At 36.8% G+C, this 27,382-nt stretch overlaps 2 protein-coding genes across 5 annotated transcripts in view; one reads left to right on the forward strand and one right to left on the reverse strand.

Annotated features, from left to right (window-relative positions):
- Positions 1 to 482: 482 nt before the first annotated feature.
- The window catches only part of LOC126631564 (patatin-like protein 2), a 39,608-nt gene continuing 12,708 nt past the window's right edge, over positions 483 to 27,382 (reverse strand). Inside the window, exons 1-7 of one of the 2 annotated variants that reach the window (XM_050301685.1) lie at positions 2,535 to 2,728; positions 2,231 to 2,412; positions 1,938 to 2,127; positions 1,613 to 1,774; positions 1,191 to 1,493; positions 905 to 1,077; positions 483 to 818 (exon numbers count right to left, since the gene is read on the reverse strand). In XM_050301685.1, the coding sequence (XP_050157642.1) occupies positions 740 to 818; positions 905 to 1,077; positions 1,191 to 1,493; positions 1,613 to 1,774; positions 1,938 to 2,127; positions 2,231 to 2,412; positions 2,535 to 2,666 (1,221 nt within the window). In that variant the 5' untranslated portion in view covers positions 2,667 to 2,728 and the 3' untranslated portion in view covers positions 483 to 739. Of the gene's footprint in view, positions 819 to 904; positions 1,078 to 1,190; positions 1,494 to 1,612; positions 1,775 to 1,937; positions 2,128 to 2,230; positions 2,413 to 2,534; positions 2,729 to 27,382 lie in introns of those variants that run through there. The other variant, XM_050301686.1, reaches the window with a different exon arrangement.
- On the forward strand, positions 20,983 to 27,246 carry LOC126631561 (uncharacterized). Of its 3 annotated transcripts, XM_050301680.1 has the most exons (11): positions 21,732 to 21,870; positions 22,013 to 22,091; positions 22,204 to 23,361; positions 23,512 to 24,660; positions 24,753 to 24,794; positions 25,047 to 25,123; positions 25,926 to 26,010; positions 26,114 to 26,197; positions 26,325 to 26,426; positions 26,509 to 26,607; positions 26,773 to 27,246. In XM_050301680.1, the coding sequence occupies exons 3-11, from the start codon at positions 22,255 to 22,257 to the stop codon at positions 26,881 to 26,883; spliced, it is 2,856 nt and encodes a 951-aa protein (XP_050157637.1). In that variant the 5' UTR covers positions 21,732 to 21,870; positions 22,013 to 22,091; positions 22,204 to 22,254; the 3' UTR covers positions 26,884 to 27,246. The 3 variants fall into 3 exon arrangements, 2 of the variants coding, with proteins under 2 accessions (XP_050157636.1, XP_050157637.1); XM_050301679.1 differs by lacking the exon at positions 22,013 to 22,091 and having other exon boundaries at positions 20,985 to 21,870; XR_007626391.1 differs by lacking the exons at positions 22,013 to 22,091; positions 26,509 to 26,607; positions 26,773 to 27,246 and having other exon boundaries at positions 20,983 to 21,870; positions 25,047 to 25,086; positions 26,325 to 26,388.

The raw sequence follows: 27,382 nt of genomic DNA on the forward strand, positions 1-27,382 counted from the left end.
ACGCGCCAGGCCACCTCCCCGGCTTCTGTCTCAGTCTCTTTTGGGCTGGTCCAGAACCCAGCTCGGGCTGGGTACCAGTCAACATGAAGGGGTGGACTTGATAGACAGGTGCTGGCCCTGTTTTGTGCTGGGTCCTGGGCAAAGTCCACTCCGGTGGACTTGCTCTCATGTCAATAAACTACAATTATCATCGTATTCATGCTATTTTTTTTCCACTTCACGCTAATCCATATCTTTTAGGTCCGTGTTCTGCCACACAATAAGAGGAGATTTTCACCGAATTAAGGATATTAGAAATAGCTGCATGTGAGAGTTGAGAAATCAATCCAAAATCTCATCATTTCACTCTGCATATTCGGTTTAATATCCTCGAAATATATACATAATGCTGCCTGAATAGGATGGCTGCTTCTTGTAATTGTATATTTTAATACTCTTGCGTACACCATGATGAAGAACTGTAGGACTGTACGTAGTCCGTGTTTTTAAAATGAAAGCTTAATTTTATTGAGGATCCAACAACCAACAAATTAACAAAAGAATGAATATATCGATTACAGAGAGATCTGTGATATCCCAGCAGGGATTTATTCGAACACAAACAAATATTAAAAGATGGAGTATATGGTGGCCATTTGCCCCAATACCCTTGAACTATCCATAATTTATTACAATTTACATTACCAGACAGTATAATTTAAAGAATAATGACTTGTCATGGTCTTAGGGTAACAATTAATCAGTAATTATTTTCAGCATGCCCGTTGGTTGACCCTGCTTGGCGCCTCCTCTTCTCTTCCGACAGTAGTTTAGCAAACCTGAAAATTATAGTATTTAAGTTACGATTTTTCACTAATCACCATTTACATATATAAATCTTTTGGTTTAATGATAAATATTTTACCTTGTAAGAGCCTCTGCATTTGTCTCATGCTTAGTAGCCTCAAACCTGCCACTGTCCAAATTAACCCGAGAAACTGGTTTTTTCAATAGCCCTTCACCAACTTTCACAAGATTGGTCAAATTCTTCTTTGTGGCTCTATCCACAGAAGTTATTGTCCCACGAAGGGTATCATCCTACGTTTGGTATCAGAAATGATGTCAGATTTTTGTGTCTAAACAACATTATTCTAAAAAAGTAGTAGTGATGAATCTATGGATAAATGCATTTCGGATGACGAGTTCAGTACCTGAATTCTAAGATAATTTTCTTCAGAATGAAGGGCTTGGAAAGCTGCAGAAAGGTGAAGATCAACCATATCGGCGCCTGCTTGACTGAATATATTAATGATTGGGGTGGAGCCACCGCTGGTTAACCAATTCAACAGGCCCCATTTCGCTGCAGAGCGTGCTTGGTATTTCATTTCAGCTTTTGATGAACCAGTTCCTAATGATATCACTAGAAATCTCCCATAGTCCATAGGTTTCACAGGAAAGACGTCTGGATTCGCCTTCCTTATTTCATTTGTAACTTCACAAAGAGCAAGTGAAGTCTGCAAGGACAAAATGTTTTAAGTGTTTAAGTTATTTTTTTTATAATCCCGAAGTTTACTTTTAAAATCAACGGTATAAATTGACAATCTGGTAATATAACTCCTCCTATCACATATACCGGATTATTTGCAGCCATTCCGCCATCTATAAGGTTGAATTCCCTAGTTCTGCCTGCAGCGTTCTTGGTTTCAAAATAATGAGCTGGAAGATAAGTTGGTGCTGCTGAGGTTCCAATGCATATGTCAGAGAGTAAGGCATCGTATGATGGCTTCTTTTTCACCTGCCAACAAAAATAAGCACATCATATTATATTACAATATATATGAGTAATTTGCTTAAATAATTTTTAGTCGTGAACAACTTTTACAATATTTTGACGTATAAAATATTCTGGAATATACTAAAAATTTGAGTTAGTTAATATACCAAAGACGGTGAATTACCTTAAAGTTGGAGAAGATAGCTGGCTGGAGATTCTTGATGTCAAATGTGGGAATTACAACATTAGTCAACGTGTCGTGCAGTTTTTTGTTGCCCAGCCTTTCCCTAATCAAGCGATGCAAATACTTGCCATTGTATTTTGGTCCTGCTAGAGCTTTGATAATCTTTGTCGTATTAGGAAAAATTGGCCAACTGTCGTTTAAACCATTAGAGCAAAAATTATTATGAATATCCAAAATATAAAAAATTAATTAAGTGGACATAATTAACATGTAATTAATTAAGCATGCATTACGTGTTTTGGGGGAAGATTTTAGGGCATTGATTAATGTAGAAGTCTATAACATCTTTGGCAGCGAACAGTGGGCGGTTATTCTCGTTTGGGGCTGCGAGCATAGCAGTCACAAGACCACCTGTGCTTGTTCCTGCAATCACATCAAAATAGTCCGCGATTCTTGCATCTTCACCATCCAGCTTCTGCAGTACCACCAATGACATTAATCTTATTAGTACTTAATTGGGAAAATAAATCACTTAAAAGTACTATTATAACACAGATGGTAAAGAACTTTTATATATTGAGAGAAAGTCTTATATGCCTGAAGTTCAGATTCGAGGAAAGCAAGAATGGTTGCCGGAATGAGGCCTCTTATTCCGCCCCCATCGATACTGAGAATTGTGACTATCTTTCCAAAGACTGTGGGGGGCTCTACTCTACCGCTTCTTTCCATCAGATCAGCTAGAGAGAGAGAGAGAGAGAGAGAGAGAGAGAGAGAGATTTCTGAGTTATGCTTTGAGAGTAGTAGTCATGGTATTTATAACGCCAGCTTTCGTGTATGCGTGTTTCTGCATGGTAACTCATCTTCCGGGAAATATGCATGCAACCTCCCCTTAGATAAATTTCCAACGTGTGGATAATAGCCCATGCTGAATTGCTGAGCCGGTCCTTCAGAAATTAGGCGAATTAATTAATTATAGCCGTATTTAATTGACTATTTTAACTGTAGAAGTCGGACTGATGATTAATTCTAGTCTTAATAGTATCCAAACGTAACACAACAATCCGGCAAGCTTCCATATACTATTTAGAGAGATGACTGACTCCACAAGAACTGTAGAGGAATTTCCACACAAAACTTCGTGGCTAATTCACGAGACTTTTTGCTTATGATCCAAATTATTCTTATTACAAAATATTTTATAAACATAATCTCTATAAGAAAATCAATAAAATTACAATGGATAGTCAATCAATTATAGCAAATAAATAAATGGTTTGTAATATTTTTACTGTATTAATATATTTCTGCATGCAATAAATATACAGTTCGTAATACTTTATTGTTTTTGTAAAATTCGATGACTAGAATCTCCTCCAAAATTTTATGCAACCAATATCCAGCTTGATGAAGCTCTTGCGTATGTAATATATTCCTACATGCAATATTGACACATACACCTCTTGAGATTTTTTGAGTTTTCATAAAACCCTCTCAAATTTTGAAAGTAACAGAAATACCCCTTGATGTTTCAAAATCATTTCACAAACCCTTTCCGTTAGGGTTTCGTAGTTTTATGCTGACATCAGCATAAAATAATTTTAAAATTAACCTTGTATAGCTATTCTAGTTAAGAACAAGATATCCCACACCTATAACAAATGGGGTGTGATATTCACACATCCCATTTTACTTTTCACACATCCTTCTAATTTTTGGCCGTTTGATCAGATAAATTGAAGAAAATAAATGGATAGAAATTAACAAGAGGTGTGTAAGAAGTAAAATGGGGTGTGTGGATAGCACACCCCTAACAAAAAACCCCAATTCACCCATCTCTTAAGTTGAAGACTACATCTCCTCTGCTCGGCACTTCTTCGAATGGTTCATCCATACAGTGTATGGTTTGGTGATGAATTTGTGTTTCCCAGCTCAGCTTTCCTTTTGGAGATTTAGGTCTGCTTTGCTTTATGAGGTTAAGCTTCATTTGTTAGTTTTTGCTTCTAAATGTGGAGTTTTGGGTTCGAAATTGATGGTTTATTTTTTTATTTTTTTATTTTTTTATTTTTTTATTTTTTTTATTTAAGATATTTGTTTGCTTTGCGTTATGATTTTTACTTAATTTTGTGTTTCTTGTGAAGTTAAGCTTTTTTTTTTTTTTTAGATTAAATTTTTTTTATAACAAGAGTGAAGCGTGAGGGTTAAAAAGTCAGAACATTGGCATTTTTCAGGTTTATAGGTTGGTTTTCAATTTCTGGATTTAAAGCGGACCGACTTTTATATTTTGAGGTTTACTTTATGAATAAAATAAAAATGAACGTTGCCTTCTCAAGTATTTCTTCATAACTATCTTGATGTGTTTGCATGTAATATTCTAGTGAGTAGGTGTTTTTTTTTTTTTTTTTGTGAAATAGTGAGTAGGTGTTGGGTTTTCACTTATGTGTTCCCGGTTCGAAACTTTTCATCTCCTAAATTATTGTAATAGTTTCGAACTCTCTCCCTTCCTTTTAACAATAAGAAAATTTTAAAAATAAATAAATAACCTGATGCGTCTGCTATGAGGTGTAAATATAGTTCCTTGAGAAACTTTGCTTATTTTTCCAATAATTAACTGATCATGGATGTATATGTGGCTGCAACAAGATTTTGTCTCGACCGCTGCCAAGGTCTTTTAATTATCATTAGGTTTATGGTGTGCGCGTCAAACAATCTTGTTCTTTTTTCAACTAATTATGCTGATCATAGATTTTTAGTTGATTGAGTTTTATTTTGACTGATGCAAAGGTCTTTTCATTTGCGTGCTTAATCATGCCTTTCGGATTCTGATGCATATTTTGATCTTTATCTCTAACTGTTGGGTGACATAACATTGCAGAATTCTTCAAGTTTTTGGCGATTATGTGCAGTGATTTCAACGAAAAAAATATTATTAGTGTTTTTATATAATAAGCATCGTCTAATCAAAACTTATAGGCAAACACTATTTTAAGCCCGTACGAGGGTTTATACGTAATTAAACTGGCATATATAGCCTCATGCATAAATGGGAACAATTATAGAGAAATGTTAAGGAGACTCTTGACTTTTCGTGGATTTTTTTGCTACCTTACAATATCACCGTGCTAACATTTTAAAATATTGTGAGAAACATAAGATAACAAAAAATTCATATGGAGCGTCTCACTTTTAACAGAGTTTTATGAGCTTTTCTCATAATTATATATTGGATTTATTCAATGTCATGCAGCCGTATTTTATTAATTCAGTTCAAAAAACAGAAAAAGCGATTGAATTTATTCGTTGTCAACCAATTGGTCTTTATATATGGCAGTAGCCAATTCAACAATATGAGGTTGACAGATAGGATAATATGTAACTTTATCCAATCGTACTTCAAATTCTTCTTTTTAAAAAGTGAGATGAATAGTCATCTCTTAGTTTGCAAAATAATTAGACTCTTAACATGTGCCTTGAAAAAACAAACCAAAACAGCCATATGTTGGATTAAATCAAACTGTTGAAATAATCCAAACCCTAAGGAATAATCAACCCTTCAATTCGGGGTTTGGAATAAAAGGAACAAACGAATTAATCTGTCGCAATTGAAGGATACTTTCTTCCTTATTCTAAACTTAGTTTTGGTTTAAATCGATTAGGGTGGACATGAAGGTGCTTCTTAGGGTGGGGACAAATTCTTTCTTCTACACAAGAAGAACTTCGAGTTGCGTCATCTGTCTAATAAGAGTGCGTTTGTTACATCGGATAATTTCTGACTAGATTAACTTCAAAAACTAAGCTGGACTGATTTAGACTATACTAAATTAGATTGACATAGTAAAGCGTTTGATATAGTATCCAACTAAAAAACAGAGTAATAAAAATCAGTGAAAAAAGGACCCAATTTGAACAATCACAAGAAATTAATTCCATACAACATCATAAATTATCTAACCCACAATGAAATCCTAAATTGCAAAATACCAGAAGGGGAAATCACTAAGTAGAATATATCAATGAAAATCAAAATCGGGTTTTACTGGGATGCAAATTAGCCGTACCAAGTGCTTGGTTAGGCGCCCCATGATTAGGAATGGACAATGATTATGACGCGTAGGTAATCGCAGTTATTTACTCATAACTGTTTATACTCATACCCGCATAATCGTTTACCCGTTGGGTAATTGCCTAAACGGTTATATCCATACCCGTAACCATATATAAATGGTAAACCATACCCATAACCGCGTATCTATTTAACCCTAACCGTATACCCGTTTACACATTTTTTTAACCCATTTACCCCTTTTTTCTCCTATTTACATGTTTTTTTTAACCGTAACAGTATACAACTCCAATAATTGAAATAATAATTTACGAATGATATTTTTAACTGTTATCAATGAAGGTAATATGATATATTTGCTAAGAATTGATCTATTACTAACAAAATACCTCTCGTTACTTGAGCAAGCATATTGGAAAGAAAATTCATGTATTTCAAACATATTTTTCTTCTATACCCAAGCAAGTCTTCAATTATGACATTCATACGATTACAAAGTAAAGCTTCTAAAAGTCAAGGTAGTCATTATCTTAGGTTGAGTATATTATAATCAATATGCACTAAGACTGGATGTTATAAGCACTAGCACTGGAATCAATAAGCATTAGCACTAGATGTTATAATTGAAATGGATGTTATAATCAACATGCAATTTCTATGGAACGTGAATGTTGTGATTTAGCTTAGCTTAGGTTTTTTGTTTTTTAATTTTATGTATATATTAAAATAAACGGTAAATGGATACCCGTTTATAACTGTAGTTAATACCCATAACCGCCCATATAAATTTCACGGGTAAACGGTTACCCATAATTGTAACCGTGAAATTCGGACGGGTAACTACGGTTACCCATAACCGATGGATATTTGCTCATCCCTCCTCCTAATGTCCCTAGTCTTCTTGGGGAGTCGCGTCTTGATGGCCCTAGTCTTCTTGGTGAGTCGCCTTATGCCTTTGGCACATCACTGTCAACACAACATCTTAATGAAAAGCCTCACCAGACTGACCCAAAGAGATTCATTAGATCGACCCAAAGAGATTTCATAAGAAATTAGACCGACCCAGAAAGATTTTAGAAGAAATTAAACCGACCCAAAGAGGTTTGAGAAGAAATTAAACGAGGAAGATGAGAATTTAGCAGATTGTACCAGTTGATGGAATTGGGTTGCAGCGGTGGGTTGGGGAAGCAAAGCAGCGCAGGTTGCCAAAGCAGACAAAGCAAACGAAGCAATTGGTATGAGGACAATGGAAGCAAAGCAGGTGTTAGGAGACGGGTTTTGTTGGGGGGTGGGGGGGGGGGGGATGTCTCGCTAAGAATATCTAGCGAAGGATTTTGTTGGCATGAGTGCACTTAGCCTCATTAAAGTTAGTCTCCTTTCGCACCAAACACGGACTGATAAGTCAGTTTACTCTAGTGAAACTTAAGGACGTCAAAGAAACACACCCTAAGTGTTAGCCACGTATTATCTAATAGATAATTATCTGTCTTGAGGTGGACCTAAGTATTTGTCACATTTTGAATAGACTGATGCACACTACTAAACACACTAATACTCTTCTCAACTTACGTAAGGATAATACGTGATTGATAGACTAAGTATTCTTTTCGAAATTGCCACTTTACTCCAAAAGTTTGCCTTTTTAGAGTGAATAGAAAAGCATGAAAGGATAATACGAGATTCATTTTTGGGCTGCTAGAGCAATTGCCTTTTTAGAGTGAATAGTAAAAGCGATTGCTTGTCATCACCATTACCCTTCCTCAACAGGTAGTATAGCTCTAATGTGGGAGGCAAAAATGTAAAAGCATGAATAGATTTCAAATTTTTACACCAAAATTGCCTTCTCAATTTTGAATGATGAAAGGTAATTTATTTTTATATTGATGTGTTTTCATAATTAATTATTTTAAGAAAACTGTTATTAGCACTCAAAAAAATCTCATTTAAACTCCTCACAAATGTATTTTTCTTTCTAATTATACAAAGTTTAGAGTGCAAAATGAGATTTTTGGAATACCAGTAACAATTCCCAATTTTAATTCCGAATATGTTAACACTTTATTTGAGTTCAGGTTTATTTTTTTCATTCGATTCTTGATGGTAAACACTTGGGACATGCCTATTTATTTGGGCATGTTTACTTACCAAGTTATCAGAATAAGGATATGGAGAATTTGGTATGAAATAAACAATCACATGTTAATCTCATTTCTCATTGATTTTTTCATCTTTCAAGTAGGAGAATACCTAGATGCATTTATGTTTTCCATTCTTTTTTTGGGGGGGGGGGGGGGGACTAGATAATAGCATAACCAAGGCCAAAGCCAGAGAAGTATAGAAAGCCACCCCGGGCCAATAAGAAACAACAACGAGAAATAGGTAAAGCTACGACATGAAGACATTCTCCTGTCACCTATAGCTCGTTATACAAAAAAACTATGAAGGAGGGCAAGGGAGACCATCCTTGTTAAGCACACTGACAAACGAAGATGGGGGTCGATGGACCTAGACAGAGTTGCACATCTTCACTCCAGCATGCGACGCCACAAAATCCGCTGCTCCATTGGCTGATCATGGAACCCAAGACCAGTCACATGATTTGAAACCCACAACAACCCTACGAATTTCCACCAAGATTGGGAACACCTCCCAATTACTCAGTTCAATATTTCTCATTAGCCAAGTGATAATCTCATTCAAATCCAACTCCACCATAACCCGCTCAAAACCCCGCTGCCCATCCACCATACAACCTTCCAAAATCCCCTTCGCCTTAGCCATCATCGCAGAGGGTGCCCAAATTTCTCTTCTCCTTACCATTAAGCAACAAGAAGCAGAATCACGAATTACTGCACCGACATGGCAACCCCCGTTCACCCCCTTCCAGCTAGCATCCACATTTACCTTGACTGCCCTATCCACCGGCGAAGACCAACATTACTATAGAATATTAAGCAAAATCCGACAGAAAATGGATGCAATGGTGGATATACTAAGCGACAGAATTGCCAGTGTCAAGAAATTAATTTTCTAACAGCAAACACTCTATAATCGATAGAACTTGTGTCGGATATATGCGACAATAAATATTAAACTACTGTTGGATATTATCAATTAATGCCATTCCTGACCACCAAGAAATTAAAAATATCGTTGGATTCACATCAACTTCCTGTCGGTCCTAACCGATAGAAAAATTAAAAAAAAATTAAATCTACTATTGTCCGTCGGTCACAACCGACAGAAAAATATTAATAATTAAAAAAATAAACAACATTCTGTTTTTTTTTTAATTTTACTGAATGAATAAAAAATATTTTAAAGAGTGAATAAAATAAACAAAGCTTGTAACATACAATAATGTCTTTTGAATCCGCCATAACACATAAAGTAGACGTTAAATATAAATTAACCTACAATACGGTCATCTGAATCCACCATAATACATAACTAGACAAAAAACATTTGGCCGAAGTAGATAAAGTGTCAGACATAGCCGTAAGGAAAACCAACAAACTATTCTATAGAACCCGAGCCTTCTGACGAACCTCCCTATGCTCCAGAGCCTTATGCCGATCCTCCTTGTGATCCAAAGCCTTATGCAAATCCTTCATGTGCTCCCAAATACCTCATCACATCCCCATCAAAACTACCCGACAGCAATCCGAAAAACAAACCTAGGGATAATCCATTATTGAAAACACCTGCATAAATATGTGAGTCACCGGGAGAAGCCATCTGAGGTAGATATACTGGCATTGGATACTGCAGCTGAAAATGCATATGCTGCAAGGGATATGCAGGTGCATGTGGCTGACTAGGGGCCGAATGTTGTGATGCCTGAAGGCTGAGTGGTGGCCTATGCAGATGTTGCGGAATAAGCAACATCAATATTTGCTATTGCTGCTTCATCATCTGCTGGTTCATCACCTGTTGCTGCTGGTTTACCTGCTGCTGCAAGGTCTTTAATTCTCAAGCTCAACCGTTACCGCCGCCAACTTTCTGGAGGCTTCTTCCTCCCTCCTCCTCAATTCGTTGTTCTCGGCTACCACCTTGGCCAATGTACCCCTGGATGATTTCCTGGAAGACCTAGCACCTGAAAAGCTTGCATATGACACCATCGTTGGTATCACCCCATGACCATAACCTCAAACCCTATTTCTAGTCTCAGAACCCATCTGCTCAACATAAATCTATATTTTAACCTCAGAGGTGTCCTTTTCTCTAGACTCCACAATTGACTGAATTTGACTCCCCATATATGTCTTGCAATATAATATTTAAACAAAATAATAAAAGATTATTAAGAGTTGAAATATAGAAAAATAAATAAGATTCATAAAAATAGATTCATCAATCCAAACAGAACGATAAACAAGGTTCATAAAAACACATATTCTGTGTTTAAACAAATGCAATATTATTGTTTAAATAATGTGTTAGAACACAAATTCATCAATCCAAATAGAAAGATAAATAAGAATTAAATACAAATAGTCATAATTTGAATAGAGTTATAAATCATTTACCCTATCTGCTGTGACGATTCATCAATCCAAGAGTCATCTTTACAGGTATGGGTAGCTCGAAAAAAAGAGATGGGATCCGGCTCCTTCCCATGCTTGTTCTTCTTTAAATATGTTAAAAGAAAATAACAAATACATATTAACCCCAGATTATAAATACAAAAATAAAAAACACTACATATATTACAAATTAGCGACACATACAAGTTCCTCGCAAACCCGAGCAAACGTTTTTGAACCAATTGTATGGTTCATCGTTTTTAACTCCTGATTATACTTTTTTTCTCTACCACCTCCTGAAAAGTAAAGAAAAACCTTATAAGACAAACATATTTCAATACCAAATATCAAATCATTAATTTTTTACCTTTTTTAGGATTATCCCAATACGCTAACATCTTGGCCCACTCACCACCATCCACACCAGAGGGAGGTTCTAAGCGCTCATGCTCTTGTCTTTTGGTGTAATACTCCGCTTTTAAACAATTACGGTATTCCTTGTATGTATGATCTGCAACATGGAGATTTGTGTTATGAATCAATGGCATTTTGTCGCAGTTTTCATCAAGAAAAATGATATTCCCCTATATTCATAAAAACAAACATGTTAGTACAGATCCGAAATATAGTCTTGAAATATAGAAGTACAAAACGAAAATATATACTTTAATTCTTTCCCTCAAAACTTCCTTATCATTTTCAGGAACCAAGCGCCAATCCCTCTTCAATGGAATATGTCTTGGATCCTCAACCTCCGAGGCTATCAATTACGAAAATTCAGTGGCATTTTCACTAACACATTTCCCTATCGAATCAAATAGACAAAGTTGTCTCTCTTCCTACTTCGGAATAGCAGCTCTGCGGGTCCTACTTTTTTTCCTCCATAGAAAAGGGAAGAGGAGTAAAAATGGGTAGAAGTGAAATTGGGTAAGAGTAAAAATGGTTGGAAGTGAGAATGGAAAGGAAGAGAACAACAAAAGTGAAAATGGGAAAGAAAAAAGAAAAGGCTGAAGTAAAAATGGGAAGTAGTTGAGGGTAATAAATGTTGTCGGTTATATCCGCCAAGAAATCAAAATCCGACAGAGCTTTTATGTTTCTGTCAGTACAACACATTTATGTATGTCAAAATGGTACATTTATAAATGTCAGAATAGTGTTGGTTATGACCGACAATAAAGTAAATGGTGTCGGTTATATCCGACAACCTGACTGAAAAACGCCTGCCTATTTAATATGCATGTCAGGTTTGTGTCGGTTATAACAAAAAAAAATATCCAAAAACTGCCACAAAATTTTCCTCCGTCGGTTTTTGTGCACCTTTAATTTTTTTGAATCAAAGTTGCAGGAAATATCCCACCCAAAATTTTGTTCCGTTCGTGTCGGTTATATCCGACAGGGCCATGAGTGAAAAAAAAAAAATTAAACCATATGTTTTTAAATAACATTTTAAATTTTACCACACTAACTAAAATATTTTAAATAAAAGTCACCACACAAATTGAAATATAGTCTAATTAATCCTTAAAAAGCATAAAGTAAATAATAAAACTATTCCATTTCATCTTTTGTTAGGTCATCGTCGGCATTGACAAAATCAGGGAATTGGGTAGGCAACGGTAATACTTCGCGAAAAGGAGTCTCTTCCACGCCAACCCTTGTATGCAAATTTTCATTGTTAAGTACACGATCATCCAAATCAGGTATGATATAATCATCAATTGCATCATTATCCTCTAATACGTCAAACAAATCTCTCGGTTGTGTTCGAACAACAACATGTCAATCTTTTTTGATTGTGTCCTCCACATAAAATGCTTGTGAAGCTAATATGAAATGATCCTCTTTAAATCTCAATCGATTAAAGTTTACTAAAGTAAATCCATATTGATCGATCTTCATACCTCTTGGACTTTCACAATTAACTCATTTGCACTTAAACAACATCACAGCTCGACCCTTATCTCCTGCTTCGGTAGGGCCATAATATCTAACCTTAAACATGTCTATGACTCTGCCATAACAATTCACTTGCCTAATTGCACCAGGGACATTTGCAGGTACAAAGACACCACAATTTTGATTCTTATGCTTATCGTCCACATATTTTGTACGAAATTTGAACCCATGAATAATGTGACTTTTATATTTCATTATAACCCTACTAGGATAATTGGCTAGCCAATGCAAGTCTTTAGATATCAAGATTTCATTAGCATGACATCTTGAATTAATTTGTAATAAGTAAAAGGATAAAAGTTGACAAGACAAATATAAACACGTCATAATTAAAATGTAAAAAAAAAAAGTAATAATGTGACTATTATATTAACTCACATGTTGCTTAAACCATTATGGAACTTCCTTCTTGCTTAGCCCTTTGATTTGTCGCACAATCAACTTTGCTCGACAATGTTGATTTTTCAAGAATTCCTCATGTTGCCTAGCCAATCAGGTCCAACTATGCTTAACTAATTTTTTAAAGTAAAGAAAATTGATAAAACATTAAGACGTATGACTAGATGTTCTTACCTTCTAAATGGGTTAACCTCATCACAATTACTTAGAATGTATCTGTGGCACTGATTAAGAACATTTAACCCGAGCTCCACATTTTCTCCTGAACCCATATAACATCCTTTAGAGTCAAAATTTGATAACCCACCAGATACTCCACGTCTAATACCATCTTCATTTCGACCTCTACAAGTGCGACGAGACTCAACATCTCTAAGATACATGGAGCAAAAGGACAAGCACTCATCCACCAACTATGCTTCAGCAATAGAACATTCATGATGACCCTTATTATGAACATAGCGCTTCAATGTTTGCAAATACCTATAATTAAAATACAAAACACAAATTATTATAATTACTAATAAAAAATTATCATTATAAATTAACAAATTTTATAAAGAATTGTTAATTACCGTTCAATTGGATACATCTATCTATATTGAACAGACCTTGCAATAGCTGCTTTATCTGCCAAGTGAACTGGGAGGTGCATTATTACATCAAAAAATGTAGACGAGAATATCTTCTCCAATTGACATAATGTCAAGGCAATTCTTGAATTCAATTGCTTGAAACCTTCATCGAACTCCTTGCTACACAATTGTCTGAAAATTGCACTAAACTCTAATAATATCATAGTAACAAATTTAGGCAAAACCGCACGTATTGCAAACGGGAGTAATGCTGCATTAAAACATGGCAATCATGGCTTTTCAATCCATGTATTTTTCGTTCATTCAAATGCACACATCGTGAAAAATTTGATGAATATCCATCAGGAACCTAAATAGTAGACAACACTTCACAAAATGCAGTTTTTTCTTTTCTTTTCAATGTGAACAATGCTAGAGGTCAAAATGTTCTATTTCCTTCTCTATGTGGATGTTGTCCATGTCTTATGTTCAAGATCTCAAGATCTGCACGTCCAACCAATCCATCCTTAGACTTTTTATCTATATCTAACAATGTTCCCACTACATTGTCACATTTTTTTTTTTTCAATATGCATAACATCAAGATTGTGTCTAATCAATAGATGCCTCCAATAAGGTAGTTCATAAAAAATAGATTTCTTATTCCACTGACTTTTACTACTTGTATTGCTCTTAGTTTGTTTTCTACGTTGCCCAACTGAAGCATCTTTATTTGGTTTTCCAAAAGTAAATCTTAAAGTACAAAGTTCCTCAGGACATTGTAAACCAATCCACTGCCTTGGTGCACTACAATGCTCTCACCGACCATTAAAAGATGTGGTTTGCCTTCGAAACCTATGATCAACATGAAGAAAGCGTCGATGCCCTAAATAGCTACGACTCGCCGGCAAGTAAATAGATTCTTTATCATGCATGCAATGTGGACATGCTTTATATCCATGTGTACTTCATCCTGATAACATTCCATAAGTCAGAAAATCACTTATAGTCCATAAAACAGTAGTCTTCATCGTAAAATTTTGGTTAGAATACGCATCATAAATAGGCGTGCCCACCTCCCACAACTCATTCAACTCATCAATTAATGGACGCATGTACACATCAATCTCTTTACCAAGACTGCGTGGTCCTAGTATTAATAGAGAGAACAACAAATTCGGTTGCTTCATACACATCTAAGGCGGTAAATTGTAAACTAAAAGCACCACAGGCTATGTGCTATAGTCTTGCCTTATTTTTCCAAAAGGATTAAATCCATCACTGCCAACCCTAATCAGGCATTTCAAATTTCTAATCAAAACTCCAGATATAAATTATCTAAATGCTTCCATGTTGGAGAATCTGAAGGATGTCTCATAAACCCATCATTAGGACATTCAATTGCATGCCACCTCATATGTTTAGCCTTGTGCTTCAACATATACAACCCCTGCAATCATGGTTTTAAAGGAAACTACCACATAACCTTAGCTGCGACTTTTTTTCTAGAGCCATCCTCTTCATTGACATTTTTATATCTTGATTCATCACAAACTGAGCATGCGGTCAACTCTGCAGTGTCTTTCCAATAGATCATACAATTATTGGGACACGCATCAATCTTCACATACGTCAAACCCAAGTCATTTATAAATTTTTTTGCCTTATAACAAGATTCAGGCAAACAATCTCCATCAGGCAACATTTTTTTAATTAACTCGAGTAACGTGGTGAAGATCCCGTCCAACATTCTTGCTAAACACTTGATCTGATACAATCTTACAATCGCCTCCAATTTTTTAAATTCTTTACAACCTGGCCACAAATCTTGATCTGCCTCTTCAAGCAACTTAAAAAAGTCTCGACCTCTTTCGGACGCCCTTCACCAGAAAAGGGTTTAGTAGACGACCCAACACCTTCTTTTGTTAATGGTTGAACAAATACATCATTAAGAACATTATGAATACCAGTCAACCGATCTCCTATTTCAGTAGATGGCCCAACACCTTCTTCTCCAATCCCCATATTTTGCTCTCCAATGAAAGGTTCCCCATGATGTCGCCACGAAGCATTTTTGTAATTTTTATCCATATCATATAACACAAGATGTTCAACAATAGTTTTTCTAACAAAAGTATACCAATTACAACATTTTTTGCAAGGACATCTAAACTTATCGGGGCCAGCGCGATTCGCAACTGCTTGATCCAAAAACAAATTAATTTAATCTATATACGCTTCCAAATTTCGCAATACTGTCAACCAACTCTTTTTCATGTTTTACCACTGTATGAGAGCAAATATTACGTTGAAACTAAGATGCCTACAATCTTTCAATCCTTGTCATGTAGGCATAACTATCAGAAATTTCAATCCCTATCTTTCAACCTCGAACTATCATAATTGCAATTTAATTTCCAACACCTATCACAGTAAAACAAATTAAAAAAAAAATAAAAGGTTAACAAAAATATGTTTATCTACACTTTTAATATTTATTAAATTTAAGTTTTGTATAACCTCATAGCAATTAGAGTGAAATATTTAATTAATTAACATAATATATACCTATATTACTAAATATTACCAATTTACGGTATATTAAATATTGTCAATTTAACATCAATATTTACAAATAATATTTATCTCAATTTTTTCATAACAATTTAAGTAAATAAAATAAACTAATGGAACACAAATATTCCTAATTTATCTTACAAATTAAATTTAAATCTCTAAATAAATAATCTTGTGTGTTAAACAAACAATTTAAACATTAAGAAGTTCAGTAATAAAACCTGAACTATTGAAGAATTCTGTCGTCGATCTACGCTTTACGTAGTCAGCCAACTAAGAAAAGCTCCTGCAAAATCAAATCAGAAAATAAAAATAAGCCACGAAATGCTTGATGAAGAAAGAAATAGAAGATGAAAAGTATGGAAGCAAAAGAAATAAAAAACTTACTGAGAGACGAAGAGAAGAAAAAGATGAAGTGCTTGATGAAGAAAGAAATAGAAGATAAAAAGTATGGAAGCAAAAGAAATGAAAAATTTACTGTGAGATGAAGAGAACAAAAAGATTGAAGATGAAGAGAAGAAAAGGTTTGAAGATTGAAGATGAAGATTGAAGATGAAGATTGAAGATTGAAGATTGGGGATTGATGATTGAAGATGAAGATTGAGGATTGAAGATGAAGAAGAGAAAGAAATTTGAATGAACAACAAACTGAAAAACTTTTGGCGTAAAAATAATAAAATAGTAGTATTTTGTCGGTTATAACTACCATAATACTAAAATAATAAAATAGTCAATTTCTATCGGTTATAACCGTCACCATTAACTTCAAAACCGCAAGAATATATAAAAAAAATATTAAAAAAAAAGAATTCACAAATACTGGCGGTTATAATAATTTTATGTCGGTTTGATCCGACAGTAAATATCCGCTAGGAATTCCTGTCGGTTATATCTGACAAAAATTCACTTTTATCCGACACTAACCAAATGATGTGTCGGATATGTTTTATCCGACATAATGGCTTATTAACCGCCACCATCATCCGACACTTAAAGCTAATATTGTAGTAGTGCAACAAGAAGAGATCGCAGGTCCGTCTTGGTTCTAGCAAACATAAGAATGTGAATGATATCAATTCCTTACAAATTCATTTTTTGTAAGTAAAACATGGATGGTCTAAAACTATATTAATAGAATTTTGGTTGTCAACTAAATCTCTATTAAATTATCATTCTAACCCTCTAATTAAAAATGAACAGAAAAAAAAAAATATAAGTAATATAGTAATTACAAACCACAAATTTGTATTGTATGTAAACCTCATAACCATGTAATAATAACATAATCGCCCAACTCGCTTGCCTCTAACCCACTTGCAAATTATGTATGCTCTTCCTCTCCTCCAAAACCCTAATCGCCCTCCACCAGACCCACCACCCAATAACTTTTCCCACATCCTTTGTGTTTTCTCCCATGAGCCCTCTATCGCCAGCCCCTGCCTCTTTGACCCATGAACCCTAAATTGGAGCACCTCCCACCATGAATGGGCATACAATGTTCTGAATGTATAAGCCTCATTATTTAGTCTCTGCATCTTATGCGAGGGTGGAGGAAGAAATTTTTAAGCATTAAAAATCTCTTGCAATTCGTTAGATGTGTCATTGAAATACATATATTAATCATGATTTATCACTCCTCGATTACTTATTTTGTTGCATTTGATTGTTTTTAAGGAAAACTAATGAAAAATTATCAAAAATTTTAGTTTTAATCAAAATGATAAAATAACTGTGTAAGTAAATAGTACAAGAAGTGACTTTTCAAGGTAACAATGTCCTTAACATTAAAAGTGAATAGTACCAGAAGTGTTTCATTAAGATTCCCTTGTTTTTACCCTTTTTTGCAAGGTTTGGTTTCATCCAAGTAGAGTTCCACATTATACAACTTTTGGGAGATGTACTAGGATTTGGATCCCATTCGGAATCAAATTGTGAGGAATCTAGGAACCCTCACACCTTGGCCATTCATCATACATCATGCAATAAAAAATTATTTGACTTTGTTATTTAAAAATTAAACACAAATAATATTTGACGAAAACTAGCCGCACGATGTACTATGAACAGTTATGATGTAAGAATCCCTATGATTCCTACAAAGAGGATCCGGAGAGGATCCTTATCCGAAGTACTGAAGTTAGTGATGATTTTAGTGTTGCAAGTAATAATACGACGAACAGCTATGGTGCAAGAATCCCTAGGATCCCTACAAAAAGGATCCTCATCCAACTGAAGTTAGTGATGATTTTAGTGTTGCATGTAATAATATCTTTACAAATTATTATAAAATTTTGAAAGTATTGCCTAACTCATAAGTTTGGTTTTATTTCACTAATGTTAGTAATTGTATTTCATAAGTTCATGTAACTCATACCATAATGGAAAGAAAATTGAATTGCACACGTATAGCGTCTGTACCAGTTGCTAGTTTTCATTATGTTTCCTTTCTTAATCCAATGACTACTCATTCTAATTTCTTCTTATTCTAATTAAGCATACAATAAGAGAACTTCCCTCCTACACATGAGCCACATGCGCATTCCTTGCGCATCAGTTGATTTAAACAAATCTCGACCTTCCATTTTTTTTTAAATGAAAACGAGTCGCCAAGATTTGATTTGTTCAACTGATGTGCAAGTGGCTCATGTGCAGTAGCGAAACTCTCCATACAATAATACTGATTGAGCAAAGCTTTAAGAAAATAAACAAAAAATTTGACCCAAAAAACTAGAAAAAAAAGAGTAAAAGAGGAAAACCAAGCAAAGCCCAGGCCCATCAGGCCCGGTTCCGAGGTAGAGGTTTGCATCCGGCCCGTTACTTGAGGAAGAGGTTCGCATCTTTTCCAGGAAAATTCCTGTTTCTGTAGACCCTTCTTTTACACTTAAACACTTCTCCGTAGGGGTGAAATTTTTTGCCAAATTACCATATCAACCAAATTACTAACTGTACCTGTTTGGGCCCAAAATATTGTTTAGGCCGAGTTAGAATTAACTCGGCCCAATGTTGGATAGGCCGGGTTTAAATCCTCTCTCGGCCCAGAAGTCGTGTACAGGTGTCAGTAGGAGATATTTAGCCCATGGGCTGCACGGTCGAAATTAGCCATATCTTATTAGAAAATGGAATGTTGACGAATCCTGTTGTGAGAAGGAGTCTCGATGGGATCAGGATGCTAAGATTGAATACAGTCTGATAACGAGTTATGTTCGGAGTCCTCGTAGGAATATGAGTGGTCGAAATGAAATTGGATAATGAGAAGGAGTTCTAATCCGGGAGTGATTAGGATTCAGTACAGGTTGGCTGCCTGCTATAAATAGGGAAGGAAGACATCGAAACAGGCCCCCTTGAATTCAACACACAACTGCCCTGCGCAAATTCTCTTAACAACCTTGAGATTTTTTCCTTTTCTTTTTTCGCCGACACACCTTCAGTTTGGATAAATAACACTGTGAAGGCAACCGGTGATATCTTCAGTCGGCATAGATATCACTGTCACTGTAGAACCAGCCGATCTCGCAGCATCTTCAGCCGGCATAGATAACACTGCGTCGAGGGTGACTGGTTATCTATTCAAGTCTTGGTCGAAAAAGATTTCTGAATCTTTATTAGTCGAGGTCATCTCATTAGCCTTCTCGGGGAAGTGAGGTGTTACAGTTTATTAGGCTCGGCACATTGCACGCCGAGTTAGTTTATGATTGGATACTCTCAAGTGGGATTTAGAGTTCGGCATTCCGATGGCCGAACCACGTTTATTGTTAAGAAATATATCCGCTTTGAGTATTTGTGCCTTTACACTTTGGTGTCGATTCAGCGTGAGTTTACTCTGACGAATACCATCACTGTGATCGAATCCGACGACGACGATTTGTAAACTTCGTAAGAATAGTAGCCTTGTCTTCAGGTTTGAGAACCCAAGAGGCCGAGACGTGTTCCTTCCTCGGTCGCAATCGCAAGACGTAGAAGTCGGTCGCGCACTCAACACAACATCAGCATATTTTACTCCTCGGCCGAGCTCGGCCGACAAGTTGGCACGCCCCGCATTCAACCGAATGACGTAGTTAGCTCATAGATTACTCGGCCTGCGCGCCACGTAGACTTGGTAGTTTTTAGGATCAACAGTACGATATCAAAGTTGTGCCAAAAAAATTGTATCATTGGTAATGGTATGATATTTGTACCGTACCATACATTTTTGGTATGGTAATGATATTCAAAACCATTATCAATGGTATACCGTACCGTACCACTACTATTAATATTATATCATTTATTTATTCATATATATATATATATAATTAGGTATTATTATCATTATATATGCAATTTATATTTTTTCCCTAGTCATTTATCCAATCATCTCACCATCTAACCTCTACTTTCCCAATAAAAAAAACTAAGCTTTCTTACGCTGTGACTCTTCATCTTTTCACCCATCTAGCCATCGGCTTCATCTCTGTTACTCCCGTTCTGGCGACTCTCTCTCTCTTTTCGCAGTCCATCTCATCTTGTCCTTGATCAAATTAGGATGTCTTTCTCATTGGCTTTGTCTATCAAGTTAATTTTTTGTACAATTTTACAGAATGTAGAGATGAAATTTATGAATCTTTGTACTATTTTTTTCAGGGATGTTGAGTTCTTTCAGCAATTCTTCCATCTATTTATTTCTTGTTTCTTAAATAAATCTCTATAAAATTCTCATAATTAAATAAAAAAAGTTTTAGAAAGCCAAAAGAGTGGCCAAAACACGTTTGAGCCATGAATTGGGTTGGAAAAAAAAAATCAAATTTTTGCCCAAAATAAAATGGTAATTACCATTACTATACCATGCCAACCGAATTATTTGACATGCCAAAATTCGTTATACCAAAAATTTGGCACTATAATGATAATAGATTTTATCATTCCAAAAGTTTGGTATGGTAATTGGTACATGGTTTTGTTACTGTTATTGTACCAATACCACCCCTACTTCTCCGTACAAATCGCCAAATTTCCTCCCGCCATGGAAAGCCTCCATCCCCAACACCTTCCCTCTTTTCCCCCAAACAGAAACTAATCATTTCCCACCACAATCCCCGATTCCCCAAATGTTGCTCCGCCTCTGTTACACAAACCGCCGCTACTGCCACCACCTCTTCCCCCACCACCACCGTCATCACAATCCCGCCCGCTTATTTTCCTCTTCCGCTTCCAGAAACCCCGACGAGCCCCCCAACAATCGCAAGAATTCCGACCAAGTCCCGCATCCTCCGTCTGTTCGACATCACCGCGTAAACCCTCTGTATTCTGTCCCTGGCGCTTCCTCTCTCCCTCGCACCGCCGCCATCGCGCTCTCCGGCACTCTCGCCTCCGCCCTGATCGCCTTGTACGTCGTCGTTTCGACGGACTGCGACGACAAGTCGTCGAATTCTATATATAACGGAGTACGACATGCCGTCCTCAAATCCACCGAGTCATTCAGGAAGCTTCTCGACCACGCTCAACAGACCGGCGTCGCCGCCTCCGTTCTCTGGCACTCTCTCAGCTCCATCTTGTCCTCTGCCAACCACGAGGTCCGCTCCGGCTTCGAGCTCCGGGTCGCTGCGTTCCTTGCTGATATTGCCGCCGCCAATGCCAGCCGAAGGGCCGCCCTAGTTGGGGCTGGAGGTGGCGCCGTTGTCGATTGGCTGCTCGAGTCGGTGGCTGTCCCTAGGGATGGGTATAGGACCCAGGCCGAGTCGGCTAGAGCTCTCGCCTTCTTGATCTCCGATCCTAATGTGTCCGCCGCCGTGCTCGGCAGGCCCGGCGCCGTTCCCAATCTCTTTAGGTTCATTTTCTCCTGCCAGCCTCATCCGTCTAAGAAGGTAAGCTTTCTCCATTCTTCTCTTGAATTTCGTTGAATTTTTCAAATTAGGAAAAGTTTGGACCTTTAGCGTTTGCCGCATTGAATTCATTTTTCGTTATGAGCACTGCCATTGTCTTTCTATTGAAAATTCTGTGCACTAGGATGGTAACCAAGATCAACATGATAAAGACGATAACTTTCAATAGGGAAATGCTTTGAGGCAATTTCCAGTGAGCATCGGTAGGATCCTCTGTGCCCCATTTTAATTAACATCACTCGAGCTTCATAACCAAGTTTGTTGATGCGTTTAGTTCTGTTTTAGTATTAATCAATGGAATTTCTGTTGGAACAGCGTGCAGGTCGTAGTTCACTTGATGTTTCTGAAAATTTGAAAGGCAGGAGCATGCTTGTAGCTGCCATTATGGATATCGTCACAGCCAACTGTGATAGTTTAGAAAAAGTGTCCTTTAAGCCATGCCTGTCAGCCAATGCTGAAACGCGGGATATAGCAGCTGCCATTCAAGTTATTGAAGAAGGTGGCATGCGTTTGGACGAGTCACATGAAAATGAAGATGACGAAGATGGTGACAGTGGAATCGAGGGGATTGGTATTAAAGTTCTGGGGGGTACATCAGTTTTAGGCCTATCAAGAAAAAATGGAGTTGTGAAGCTGGGAAGCGCTGATACTAGTGAGTTGGGATCAGGAAGGGTTAATCCTCATAATCTTGTCCTGCAAAATATGCATGCCAGTTCTCTAGCACAAAGTAATCTGTCTTCTGCTGTTGTTCCTGGCCTCTGGGATGATTTGAATTGTCAACATGTTGCTGTTCCTTTTGCTACATGGGCATTGGCAAACTGGGCGATGGCATCAGAAGTGAATAGATCACGAATAGAGGAACTGGATGCAGATGGGCAAGCTATTATGACCGCTTTAATGGCGCCTGAGAGATCAGTCAAATGGCACGGAAGTTTGGTGGCTCGGTTGCTATTAGAGGATCAGAATCTACCCCTGAACGATTCAGTTTCTGATTGGAGTTCCAGTCTTCTTTCTACTGTTTCTCAGGCAACTAAAAACGAAGACATTACTTTGGCTCGGGTGGCTTTGTCAGCATTCTTGATTTCTGTTGAGAGGAGCCCTGAAGCACGGAATATAGTGATGGAGAAGGGTCTTCATCTGATAAGAGACATTGCGAAGCGAACGATGAAGCATAATGATGTGCAAGAAGCATTGTCAAAGGCATTGGAATTGCTTTGTTCTGGGGACTTGCATTTACCTCTTGAAGAAGGCCAAAGGTGGTCTGCTGTATTACTCCGTTGGGTGTTTGGAAAACCTTCTTCTGACACATTACGTTTGTCAGCGATAAAAATCCTTTCTCGCATTCTCGAAGACCATGGACCATACTCTGTACCCATTTCTCAGGGATGGTTAGCTATTCTGCTTACTGAAATTCTCACTTTGAAAAAGGCATCAGTTAAAGGAACCCCTCAGGCTAGATCTGTGAATGTGAAGGTCAGCATTCTTATTTCCTGTTTGGAAATTCTTTTGTATCTTTAAGAATGTTGCTTCCAATTTTTCTTTATGCTGAAACCACTTCAATTTCGTTTCACTTATCTAGTTTTGTTTAGAATGTACATATTGACCTTAGTTTTTCTTTTGCAGACACAAATTGATCAGTCAAACATGCTTTTTGCTGCACAGACTTCTAATCAGTTATTGGCATCTGTTGTTAATCTAGCAGGAAATCAGCTGGGAACAACCACTGATTCTATTGATACATTTCCACTGGCAGATCTTCTGTCCGCTGAACCTTTTTCTGGGCCATTTAAAACCCTAAGGAAAGATAGTTTGCCTAAGGTTAATGCAGCAGATTCTGCAGTGGCAACTCTGAAGGGAATCAAAGCACTGACTGAAGTTTGTGCTGACGATTCTTTATGTCAGGAGAAACTAACAGATTTTGGAGTCTTATGTTTGCTGAGACGGTTTTTGTTATGTGATGATTATGAGAAACTTGCTGCCATAGAAGCTTATGATGCTTCTAAGACGCTTGAGGCACAAGAGCGAACCTCAAATGTTTCTAAAGAGTCATCTATTCCAGATAGTAATGGTCAATCTAGTGTCCAAGTTCCACCCACAGCTCACATCCGTAGGCATGCAGCGAGGCTCTTGACTATTCTTTCAATACATCCAAAAGTCCAGAGAGTCATAATAGCAGATAAAACTTGGTGTAAATGGCTTGAGGATTGTGCTAATGGTAAGATCTCAGGTTGTGGTGATCTTAAAATTCAAAGTTATGCTAGAAAAACACTTATAAATGTATTTTGCGGACGCCAAAGAGATTCTGCAAATGGTGATGTTCCCGATGCTGTTATTGCAAATGGAAAAAAAATTTGTCCCTCTTATGATGACATGATATTCTTAATCAATCCTGAACTTCCCCATTGGAATTGCCCTGAAAAAAGTGACCAAGACACAAGTCCAAGGGATGCATCCTCTTCGGATCAAGTAAATTCTGTTGAGAGTGTGGATAAATGTGTGACCAGAATTTCAGATGATGTTAACATATCCAGTTCTATGGATGCATCTCGTAGTAATGCAGCCACAAGGGAGCCTCTTCTGGATATTGTTTTTGTCCATGGCCTCCGTGGGGGCCCTTATAAGACTTGGCGCATATCTGAGGACAAGTCATCCACCAAGTCTGGCTTAGTAGAGAAGATTGACCAGGAAGCGGGAAAGCTAGGAACATTCTGGCCAGGTGAATGGCTTTCATCTGACTTTCCTCGAGCTCGTATGTTTACCCTTAAATACAAGGTTTGTTCTTGTGATTGTTGTATTAAATTTATTATTTTCTTGTAGGCTGGTCCCCTCATTGGCATCTAACTCTATCTGAATGTTATATGCAGACAAATCTAACACAGTGGTCCGGTGCTAGCCTGCCTCTTCAGGTCAGTGTTTTTTGGTTGATAGAAATTGGTTTCTATAGGGTGTTAAGAGCATTCTCTTCATTGCTAGTGATTCAGATTCTAATGACTTCAGTAGTTTATTGATTTGTAGAACATATGAATCTGTGCATGAGTTAATTTTAGGCAATGATCTTTGGTTTCGCCAACAACTCATGTTTGAGCCTGTAGCTGATCTAGATGTTTTTTAGCTCCTTGCAGTTTCCAATTGTCTTCATTTGTTTTTGGATTGTGCAGGAAGTTAGCTCGATGCTGTTAGAGAAGCTTGTTTCTGCAGGTATTGGGAATCGACCTGTTGTTTTCGTGACTCACAGGTCTGTACAGTGTTGCCTGTGTGTTCGAATCTATCCCACTGTTGTGCCATTTTCGGTTTTAATCATACAGTGGCTATAACATATTTATTTTTTTCAGTCATCACATACACACACACACATATAAAATGCACTCTCTCTTTATTTTTTTCAATTTCAAGTTCTAACTTTGACCGATTTAAGGATGTCTTTGAGGTCTTGTGTGTTGTCAGAGTTTTTTGTATCCCCGAAAAAACAAAACAGAAGTAAAAGAAGCAGGTGCTGCAGACGTTTTTCTTTTAAATGAACTTTCTGGTAAACACCAAATGTGGTACAGAGTCTCACAACCAAATGATATAGTCTTTTATTGTGTCTTCCTTTTCTCACCTTCAATTTTAGTGCAGTAAATAATGCAACCAATCTTTCTCTTTATTTTGGTTCACAGCATCCTTTGTTTTTTGGGAGAACTAATAAAAAGTCCCTCACAAAACTCTTTTTTTTTGAAAAACACTTGGTCAACTTTTCTTATTATTAAGAACATGTATGGTATTATAAGGACGATAAACAAAAATGAGTTGCACTTCATGAGGTCCTGTATAATAAAAAAAGTGTCCTTAATTATACAAAAAAGTGTCCTTAATGATAAAGAAAGTTGTCTAAGAGTTTTTTTAATAAAAATAGGTTTTGCTAGGGGCATTTTATTGATTTTCTATTTTTTTGGTAAACAGTTTATAGCATACTTTTATTACTAAATTTTTATACAATATAATTTATAGATGATTCTGTTTTTTAATGCAATAATCTACTAGCTTTCTCTTGTTTGCAGCATGGGAGGTCTGGTTGTCAAGCAGATACTGCATAAAGCAAGAGCAGATAATATCGATAACCTCGTGAAAAACACCATTGGAGTTGTACGGACCTTCCTATAATTGAACAATTCACTTACAATGCTGTTCTTCACCTGTTTGTTACTGTTTTCTATATGAGAACTCTGGTGTTTTATGCTCGCTTCAGGTTTTCTATAGCTGCCCACATTTTGGAAGCAAACTAGCTGACATGCCTTGGAGAATGGGATTTGTGTTTCGCCCAGCACCAACTGTTAGTATATGATGTTTACAACCTAAACATTTTCCTCCCTATAGTATCAGATCGCTGGTTCTGAATGTTCGGACCAGCAAATCCTGCTGTATTGATGTTGATAGAATTACTTCTTGATGTTTCGTAGATAGGGGAGCTAAGAAGTGGATCTCCAAGATTAGTAGAGCTTAATGACTTTATCCGTCAGCTTCACAAGAAGGGGATGCTTAAAGTCCTCAGTTTCTGTGAGGTACCTCTAAAGTTTTGTGGTGGTGCTTGTGTCAATATGCGATTTTGTGAACTTGTTAATTAGGTAATGACTCCTTTTGCAGACCAAGGTAACTCCAATTGTTGAAGGTTACGGCGGATGGGCCTTCCGAATGGAAATTGTACCAATTGAATCAGCATATCCTGGATTTGGTGATCTCGTTGTAAGTATGATTGCAAACAAATGTAGATCACTAAAAAATCGGTTAGGTCATCTGCCTAAAAAAATGATGATAACAAACCCTAGACTATAACTTGCTTCCAGTAATTAGTGTTCCATATTCTACATGTCTGTTTATTTTCGGCATTAATTTGTAACTTTGGAACAGGTATTAGACTCAACAGATCACATAAACTCGTGCAAACCACTCAGCCGCAGTGATCCCTCATATACAGAGATATTACAGTTTTTGCGGAAGCTGAAAGCAAGCCAGAAATAAGCAGGCAGTTGTGTAAAGGGAGCATGCCTCAGGAATTATGTTCACGAATGTTCCAAATCCAAGCGCGCCAGGAGTCACCGGTGGATTTTCATCCAAAGGGATCAGGTAACCCCGAGTCATTACTGGGCGGAGGGGGAGGCGGAAACGGAAGCAAAAGCATAATTTTGACACATCAGAGTTTCGTCCATAGTTTTGACACATCAGATTTCTGTACATTCTCCACCACCCAGAGAGTTGCATAACCATTATTCTTTGTACTCTGTTAGCATTGTTGTATCATTAACATTTTTGAATTTTGTAGAAAAAAGCAACTGTTGTATCGTATCATATGCATAATAGATGTAACACTTCAGAGTCGGTCCATATATATTTGTGAAAGACTATGTAACACTTTGCTGCGTACCAACGTCTTCTTGGCCCTCGCAAAACAGAGAGCAGAAAACTTTGTTGACTTGGAGGCATTGTAATTATTTAAAAATAAATGTCGTGGATGTAAATT

This window comes from Malus sylvestris, chromosome 8, assembly GCF_916048215.2.
Source record: "Malus sylvestris chromosome 8, drMalSylv7.2, whole genome shotgun sequence".
Classification (NCBI taxonomy): Eukaryota; Viridiplantae; Streptophyta; class Magnoliopsida; order Rosales; family Rosaceae; genus Malus; species Malus sylvestris.